Source organism: Limulus polyphemus, unplaced genomic scaffold (assembly GCF_000517525.1).
Source record: "Limulus polyphemus unplaced genomic scaffold, Limulus_polyphemus-2.1.2 Scaffold4334, whole genome shotgun sequence".
Classification (NCBI taxonomy): domain Eukaryota; kingdom Metazoa; phylum Arthropoda; class Merostomata; order Xiphosura; family Limulidae; genus Limulus; species Limulus polyphemus.
The window spans coordinates 78,274-88,168 of NW_013669944.1; the positions used below are offsets into that span (position 1 = coordinate 78,274).

The window sequence follows — 9,895 nt, forward strand, 5'->3', positions numbered from 1 at the left end:
AGGAAGCTGCCTGCTTTTTGCATGTTATTAGTCTATGTTCTTTGGTATATTATTTAAATAAATAAAAATTATTAGGTTTAACTGTCGTCGATAGTCGAGAGCAAAAAGAAAGGATACTTGGGTAAGTACTTTATTTCTTGTTTTTTATGTTTATCCTGTATTTATTATTATAAAAGTAACTAAAATGTAAAAAATAGTGATCTCTTTAGGTGAGTTAAGGTTATATTAGGTAAAATAAATAATAATAATATAATAAAAATATTTCATGAAGCATGTACTTCACCAGAACATATGATTTTTTGTATGTGAAAGATTTGTAATGTTTGCTGAAAGACTGTCAAATTTCGTGAAGATACACACATTACATCAAAAGTTAGTAGTATCCAATCTATAAAGACTATATATGAGTACAAAAATGTCACGTGGTCAGTCAAATTGACTGAGCCCGTGTGAAGAGAGTTAAACTTATTATTTACTTAGTTTCAAAGTTTTTGTCAAAGGGATGGCATAACTGTTAAGCAAATCAAATATGACAAAATTAAAACTAAGAGGTTATGAACTGGGGAAATTATTTTGATAAAAATATGGTAAGCATTAATATTTCAATCATTGTAACATCTGTATCAAAGAGAATTGCAACTTCGCTTTACTTTTGGCTCTCTTATCACTCTCTGGTCTCTCATCTGGTCACCGCTATTTTTATTTTTCACTGCTGCATTCTACAAATCTCTGTAGCCTCGACATTAATAACTTACCAACGCAACTTCCAATAATTGTCTGCTTTTAACTCTATTATTATGAAAAAAAACTAAACAGTCAAGAAATATTAACTCACAAGATAAATTAATTAATACTACCTACACTAAACAGTCTTTTATATCTGACACAACTTATTCTGCAGTTTTTGTTAGAAAAGAATGAAATCTCTTACATATGGTGTAGTACTACACACATACACTAAATGTTTCACATAAAAGTATGCATGGCTAGTTAGTAAGATTTGCCATCTTTTTCCAAACAAAAGTCAGCCTTTGGAATAACAATCCCTTCTTAGAAATTTTGCGCATTTCACATGCTTTGTTTTTAAGGCCACATCTTGATTGCCAGTGTAGAATAACTTTGGAAGGTGTTTCCTGGACTATGTAGAATATGACCTACATGCATATCTTGTGGTCTATTCTGAAGGCTACAAGTTGTTTATTATACAGTTCATTACCCATGTGTGTGTTGTGAGGCCTTTTTCAAAGCTACACATTGTTTGTTGCCTATTTTTCTGGAACATATAGAACACAAAATATGCCTGAGAGTGAGAGGGTGTTGCACCCCCCTCACACACACACATACACACAAAGTTTTTAAAACTGACAAGAAGTTTTGAATTAATTAACGTAGATATGAAATTTGTCTCTGGCATTATCAAGTTGTAAATTAGTCATTGAATTTCTCTTGATTCATAATATAAATACTTTCTTAAGTGTATTAACCAGCTGTAACTGTGAAGCTATACGTAGTAATGCTTACTATAATTCTGAATTTTCTAAGTATATCTTCACAAGAATTGACAAGCTTTTAACAAATTTTACAGATCTGTAGTAAAACTTTGTTTTATTTCTTATTTTCTCTACCCTAACACTAACTTAGTGGAATCGTCAATGTACAATGAAAAATAAAAGTTTGAGAATATTAAATAAAATGAGTAATGCCATTTTTCCACTACACTGACTGGAGTATTGATCAGAATGTTCCAACTTACATAATTTTCAAACGTTAACTTTTTTGAAGTCTGTTTCCTTTTAATTTTATGGTTTTACTAGTAGAATGTGTTTCATTTAAAGAAATGTATAAAGATGAAATATTTCACTATATTTGCATTCTTATTTAACCACGTAAAGTCAAATATTTTGCCACTAAGATATACTCTTTCTAAATGTTTTTTTAAAACTAAAAATCATCTCCAGCAATGTTGATACTGCGAGTACTCACCCCAACTCCAAACGTTTTAATTAGTCTTCCCTGTTTATGCACTTGTTAACAGAAATTTCAGAACTCAATAAAACATTTAATTTGTAAACAAAATTTTAGATAATTACATAGTAAACCTATTTGTCAAAGATGCTTATTTCACATATATTTTCTTTAAAATATAAAAATTTAACATACTTTTTATTAGCATAAAATGACAAATCATTTTCTGAAAATTGGCTTTCAAAATATCATTTTGATGTTATAGCATTACATGAAAATTTTGATTTAATGTTTTTGCTGTAAAAAAAGGTTTTTATTAAATTTAACAACACATACACACAGAAATTAACACGTATCCATAACAGTTGCTCTTAATGGGCCTTACACTTATACATATAATTGTTTTTTGAGTATTTCTCTTTTACTTCTTATTTCTTTATTCTTACGCAATGGATGGATGGGCATCTGTCTTCCCAAATGGTATTATTCTGCTGGTAGAACATGTCAAAGTTCTACAAAACATATAGTTGTATTTCAAACCATGGTCTAAAACTAAAGACTATATCAAATACATATTGTAAAAGTTGTTTACAAAACTTTCCTTGTAATCAACATTTTTGATATTTGTACATTTTTAACTGATTGAATGACCATACCTTGGAGTTACATAAGGCTGACCATTAGAAAAAATTGGCTCAGCTAAGTGCAACCCTGGCAGATAGGCATCCATTTTCCCAAATTATATTACTGTAAGATTGCTGTACTTTGTACTTACTGGAGAATTAATCCTCATGTCAAAAATGATAAATCGCAACAGGAGCTATTAGCCATTTTTCTCTAGAGCTAATTTAAGCAGCATTTGATTTTAAGGTGTCACATTACACACACATGCTGAAGCTCATGAAAGTTTAGACATTTTATTTTACTTAATTAAGTTTCATTAAGCTAAGCTGAGAAATTTCTAATTTCTATATTTGAATTACTTTTGTTAAAGAAATATATAACAATAGATAAAATATATACACAAAAACAAGGAAATTTTTTGGACACCCAAAGTTGTGAGACTCAACAAGGCTTACGGAAGAATGTTTTAAATTTTAATTCATGTGAATATGAACTCAATTTACAAGTAAGTATTACAAATCTTGTATATCAGGCCTCGACAAATCCTGGGTGCCAGTTTGCCATGGTGACTAAAACTTTCATTGTGGTGCCTATTATTTGCTTCCATTTTATTCATGTATAGGGCTGTGCTAAAGAGAACTTGAATACAGAACATTTCTGGACTCTTGGAAGTCCAGAAATATTTTCATATTCTTTGAGTCCTAAATTGAACTTGTTAATGACAAATTCGATACTTCTTCATGTTTTTTCAAGAATGAAGTGCTGCAATTGCACAGAATGCTACTAATTTTGTGCCATTTTGTTTTTTTCTTTCTTTCAGTTCAACCAATCAGTGCACATGTTTAGACTCAGACAGGACCAAAGGCAGTTTTAGTTCAGGCAATACTATCAAGTGGTTGTTGATATCGTGATCGGTAGCATGCACTCCTTGCTTTAAAAGTAAATAAATAGACACTGATGCCTCGATTATCCATGCTGGTCTGGGGAAAGGAAAAAAATCACGGATAACAAAAACAGCGGGTAATTGAGGCAATAGTGTATCTCACTAGTTAGCCCATTGTTTAATCTACATAATGTTCTTTCAATACATTTAATTTCTTTGTTTTAAATTATTACTGTCATTTAATCATATTGTCATGAAAAATTATAAAAGTTTTCACATCATCATAATCATAAAAGCCAAGTGTTGGTCAGTCAGTCATGCTCAATTTCTCCAAGTTTTGTAAGTTATACGAGTCCAATTCCACTTTTTCTCCTATAATATTTCCCCTCTTGACTGCCCATTCCTGTTTTAGTTGAATTTAATAGATAACATACGCATAAATAGCTCTTACATTTCGGCACTTTTTCTGCATTAGCTTCCTATCAATGCCTATGAAAAATAAGTAAAAAATCAGTGCAAATTTATGCTTTGGAACTATTACAAAAAAGTCTTTGTTAAAACAGACTGAAGACACTAATTATCTGTAGGGAAGAGTACAATGCATAACTAGGCTACACCACAACACAACCTGAACATACAACTGTAGTTAAAAGTCGCCTGCCATGCAGCACAAAACAGCTCACGATGATTGAAGTTGATTAAAATTTTTAAGAAATCTTAATGTGTGTTTTTGTATACTTTGTTTTTAATCACTAATCAGATAAAGTTAACCAAGCTACAAATATTTTGTATACCTGTCTTCGCAGCTAAAAATAAAAGAGGCAAGGCTAGGCTTGAACTTTTGTAACTACAATTAATATCTGAGTGACAATTTCTCCAAACATGTAAATTATTGTTTGGAATTGTAATGGCACAGTTATTTTGAGAAGATTTGGAGAAAAGAAAAAACTGTGGATAATCGAGGTACTAGTGTAGCCCTCATTTTCCAGTATAAACAGTAGTGAAGTTAGGTTGTGTACAACTGGCTTCTAGATCTGAAAATATTTGTTGAGGCCTGATGTAGATGCCTTAAAACTACTATAATGTTTTTAACTTTATAAATAAGCTACAAGTATGTTAAAACAAAATCCTGTAGCATTTGGAGTAGCAAAATATGATCATCACAAAATTTCACTGACTAATGGTTAATTTTGGGAAAACTAAGTAACAACTTCTACATCTACCACATCTTTTCCTTCACTGGATCTTGTCCTTCCACCTTCACGTTTGGTTTAGTCCATTCTTTTGCCTATGGAACAAGACTACAATCTGGTAATCCTTCCCTTTCTGGGCATTATTCTGCTTGATCCTTCTACATGCATGAGAGCATGGTTTTCAATGTTATTCCAATTGTGACTACTTTACTCCTAATTGTTCTACCATCAGATATCTCCTTTCCCTTTACCAGTCTGTCATACATGGCTCAGCTGTCTCTGCCTTTGCCAATTATTGAGCAGTTTTGTCATCACCATTTTGCTTGCTTGATACCTCGAGATGTTTCCTCCCCTGTTCTCTCCACCTTGTTCAGATCCTTCCTTATCCACACTGTCAGATTTTATAGGGCCATGATTTTTTACAGTAGGTGACTGTGATTTGTTGGTGATTAATTTCAACAATAAACAAACAGCACACAGTCCATTTGTTTTAAGATAATATATATTAAAACAAGTCAAACATATGTATACAAATGTTCATTACACAATTGTATCCAGAGCCTTAAATAATTTTCTTTTTAGTCAAAAGTCCACACAGGCTAGTTCAGTTACTTTAGAACACCCTTTGACAAGACAAATTATTATTCTTTACTCTGTTATTACAATACTATCTGTGATTATTACACTTTGAAAGTCACCATTATACACTCTTTATGACTAAACTCACAATCACCCAGTCTATATCTGTGTCTATCACTTTTCCTTTTACTTAACTTCTTGCACTGACTTGAGCACCAATATATATATATATATATTACCGGCTTGAGGCCTAGAACTTTCTACAAACTACGAGAAATTATGTAACAATACTCACTTAACTCTCTCAATACGAACTCAGTCAAATTTACTGACCATGTGACACACTTCCCACCCTTCCTCCCCACTTCTGGTGCAACTTAGTATCAGGAGGGCAAAAGCATAGAGGGAGCTATTGTGCAGGTAGGTTGTCACCCTACTATTGGTGGATGGCTTTTGCTGGGTAATAATGTGAGTTTAGAAGAGAGTTGCCTAAACACTAGTGGCATGCAAATCTATAAGGCAGATGCACTGAGAAGATTGCTCTGTGTGGAGACGAGTATTTATCAGAAATACATTTTCAGGGAAGGAAAACATTAACTTTTGACAGAGGATGGTGGTACAAAGTACAAGCAAAAAATATATAATTAAAAGAGAAACAAATATTAAAAGGTTAACAGTTGAAATTGTGAATGTAAGAAAATTAAAACTTCACAAAATGATTCAGTCAAACAAGAAAGAAAAAGGTATTGTTAATTTTAGTTTTTATATTTCAAAAGAGGTGTCACTAGGTTCTTAAAAAATTTGGGGATCAGGCCCATAGGCACGGGAATTTTCAACATTTCAGTATGATATCGATCATGGTTTTCTTTTGTAATTTTTCAAGATGCCAACTGGGGATTTGGGGCAATGTCAAATAGAATCAAGCCATGTGCTCTGTATGCCATTGCCTAGCGATGCCTGTTTTTCAACTTTTCATTCCACTGTACGTTGATAATTTCCTACAAATATATGTGGTGTTAAGGTAGAGAAGATTGCAGATAAAAAAAAAACCTCTTGATTTTTATATAGGAGGTTATGAAAGGGAATATGAAAACTGTAAGATGAAAAAAAAAGGATTTTTATTCTTAGCAAGAAAATCACTTTTCTCTCAGACTGACTCAGTAAAGGCTTTTTAAATTCACAGACAAATCTATGGTTGAAAGATTCAGATATGACTTTTAGATTACAACATCTATGATGTTTACTATAAGTTTGCTAAATTTCTTAAAAAAACACTTAGTAAATTCAATGTTATAATATGTATAGGTTCACAACTTCCAAGGTGGGTTATGTATTATTTCACATTTCCAAGGTGGGTCAAGTTGATTCTCTTCATATAGAAAGAGTTACTTTAAACAATAACTAGTATTTCTTTATTAAGAGTTTCCAGAAACACAGGAGGCAGCATTTATTTCATTTTAAAATTGTCTTGTTTTATGATTTTTATTTGTTTTTTAATTATTATTATTCAACTCTTCAGATTTCACTTACAATAATAAGACGTGTGATTTTCTAGAACTTTTGTTATTTTTCTATGTTGTTTGTTTTTTCAACATTCTGTTTAAAATATATATGTTGTTCATTCTGAGGAAAATTTGTTTTTAGGTCCATGAACGCACATATGGAGTACATACCACCCCTATCTACAATCATTTAACTGCCATAGATGTTATGGTAATCTGCCATTCTGATTTACTGGATAAGGTAAACAATGTAATCCAATTGTTCTTGCACAGAATTGTCAGTATTTAATGGATAAAGATATCTTACAATTATGATAATTTTATAAATGATAGTTATAAGAAAGGAAAACTAGTGAAAGCTCAGAGAAGAAGTTTATATATATAGAAAAAAATATATATAAATGAAAATTTTGAATTGAAATTACCTTTCACCCTCAGCACACTCTTTTGTTATTAAGAGGAATTTACTTTCTTACTATCCTATTTTTTAAAGAATTTTGCAATAAAGAAACATGAAAAGTTCTAGAAAAAAAATGTATTACAAAATAAAATTCACATACTCTCAACAGTCAGGCACACGCTGCTTTCTAGAGGCAAAAAGTATCTTTCTTGTTTTTCAATTTGTTTATCAGAAAGACAGAAAAACAGGATTATTTTGTCAAGAGATTAGAGAACTCGTATTGTAGAAGTCTAAAATTGGTGTGAAAACAAGCATAAGGTATTACTTTTATATAAATACTAAACAATGTTACTTATACAGCAGGAAGTCACAATGTAGTAAGCCTTGAACAGATGTGAAATGTGCTTCAAAGCATCGTTATTCATACTGCTGGAAGTAACAATGTAGATTTGCACCCATTTACTGTAGTGCTTCATATAAGTTTAACTGATCTTAGATCATCAATAGACCACTCTCAAGTAGAGTTCATACTGTAATCTCTGAATTGTTTTTATTTTAAATTCACAAATGACTTGGTTGCACTTGTAATTTTCTTTAATATAATCCCAAACATACCCTCTTGCAGTGATTGGGTTCTCCACAATCCATTTATTTTTTAAGCAACATCTCGAGAGTGGTCAATTTGATTTTTTTTATGGGAAAATTATAATTGTTACGAAACACATTTCTCTGTTCCAGTAATCCCATGAAGGCCTATACTTTAGCTTATTGGTTTCAAATTAAGTTTCATTGGTGAATTTGATTCAGCTGAATGTTGAGCATTGACAATAGTTATCTAGTATGCTCTATTGCTCAATGAACTAATGGTATATTTAATTTTTAGGACTTGCGACTTCATGACTACTTATAATTAATGTTAAGAGAGAAAATGTAATGAAGTTAATATAAAAATGTCCATTTTCATTGTTTTCACTTTATTTATAATTAGTTTGTTTATAAAATAAAAAAAGTAAAATCTTCTATCATAATTCATGGAGATTGGACCTAATTTGCACACCATCTCAGGCCCCCAAAGAAGGGAGCATCAATCTGAATCACCCTAGGAAAGGGGCTTTCAGAATTGCAGTATTGCATGGGAACCTCAAAGGGTCTAAGTCTGGCCCTGTTATTTATAATTTTCTGCAAAACACTGATAATATTTTGCAACTGATTTTTAAGATTAAATGTCTTAATGGCTTATTATTTTTACCCATATTTATAAGATTTGTCAACATACCATCCACTTCCAAAACAAAGCATGTCCTTTATTCCATTTCAAGAATGCCTGTATGATCTTTGTCTCTCTCTCAAGGGTTTCTAGGTACTGTAAATCAAACAGGAAAATTGGCATGGCTTAGTGGTTAGGGTGCATGACTCACATCTTGCGGGTCACAGGTTAGAATCCTTATCACACTGAACATGCTCGCCCTTTCAGTTATGGAGGCATTATAATGTGACAGTCAATCCCACTGTTCTTTGGTAAAAGAGTAGACCAAAGATGACTAGCTGCCGTCTCTCATAGTCTATCATTGCTAGATTATGGACGGCTAGCACAGATAGCCCTCGTTTAGCTTTGCACAAAATTTAAAACAAGAAAACAAACCCTTCTTTGGAGCTCAAGGCCCCCATACAATAATTGCATGGGTTACACCCTCTCTAAATCCAGCAAAGGCTAGAGAATATTTTTAGTGTAATGACCCAAATTAGTTTACTCACTTGAAAGACACAAGTTTATATCATATTAATATTTCCAAAAAACATTATCTGTACATGTCAGTCATCAGCTACAGATATTAACCCTTTCGAGAGGGGTCACAGGTAAAAGGCCATGTCATCTTGTTTGTTGACTCGCATTCAAAATTTTATTGAACTACAATTTCAAGAACTTATGTCAATAAGTTTGGTATCAAACTGTAGATTATAATTCAAATTTTAGAACTATATGTTACTCAATTTCTTAATTTAAAAGTAAATATTTAAAAAACACAGATAAACATCGATTTTTGTGTGTCACATGGTATGTTGAATGCAGCACTGGTTCAATTAGATGTTTGTGAAGTCAAAATACTCAAATTACAGATATTGACAAGCTAGAATATAAGATAAGGTCTTATCTTTCCCATTTGCTAAAATATTGCTCTCGTAATAACTCAAACCCAGTGGAACCCCGCTTACCTCGTTCCATTTTTGGAAATGCTCCTTTATATACACTTACTTCTATATATGACCTGAATAACCAATCATTAGTTCTGAATGTCCCCCTAGTGATTTTCTCAGTCTTTCTAATGTACCTAGTGCCAATTCTTTCTTTTGAATCAAGATTCCAATGGGGTAGGTTGTGTCTTTAGTTTGCTCGAATTTCTTTTTTTTTTTTTACCCAAATACAGCTTAGTCACTAAGCTTGATAAATTATAGTAGAATTCTATGGTATTGATTTAGTAATTTATGATTTTTTAGTTATTCAAAAGTATATATAAAACCTTAAAGAAAATATTTTGTTTCATATCCTCCACATGCAAAATTTTTAAAGGCTTAGCAACCTACATCAAGCAGCAACCGAGTGCAAAGGTTGTAACTGGAAGAAATAATTGTTTGCTTTACTTCTTTATTTACTGTTCTATGTTTTAGGAAAAATATGTTAAAGAACTTATTTCAAAATAGTACATAATCTATATACATATATAATGTATAATAATTGAAATTTGACCTG

The 9,895-nt window shown here is 31.6% G+C and overlaps 1 protein-coding gene across 2 annotated transcripts in view; it reads left to right on the plus strand.

Moving 5' to 3' along the window:
- Nucleotides 1-7,660, plus strand: part of LOC106470980 — a 15,784-nt gene extending 8,124 nt beyond the window's left edge. The window contains exons 5-6 of one of the 2 annotated variants that reach the window (XM_013931564.2): nucleotides 1-121; nucleotides 6,889-7,660. The exon at nucleotides 1-121 is cut by the window's left edge and continues 70 nt beyond it. Coding sequence is in view for 1 of the 2 variants with exons in the window: in XM_022399624.1 (XP_022255332.1) it covers nucleotides 6,889-7,035 (147 nt within the window). In the remaining variant the exon portion in view is untranslated. The remainder of the gene's footprint in view (nucleotides 122-6,888) is intronic. The other variant, XM_022399624.1, reaches the window with a different exon arrangement.
- Nucleotides 7,661-9,895: the final 2,235 nt, after the last annotated feature.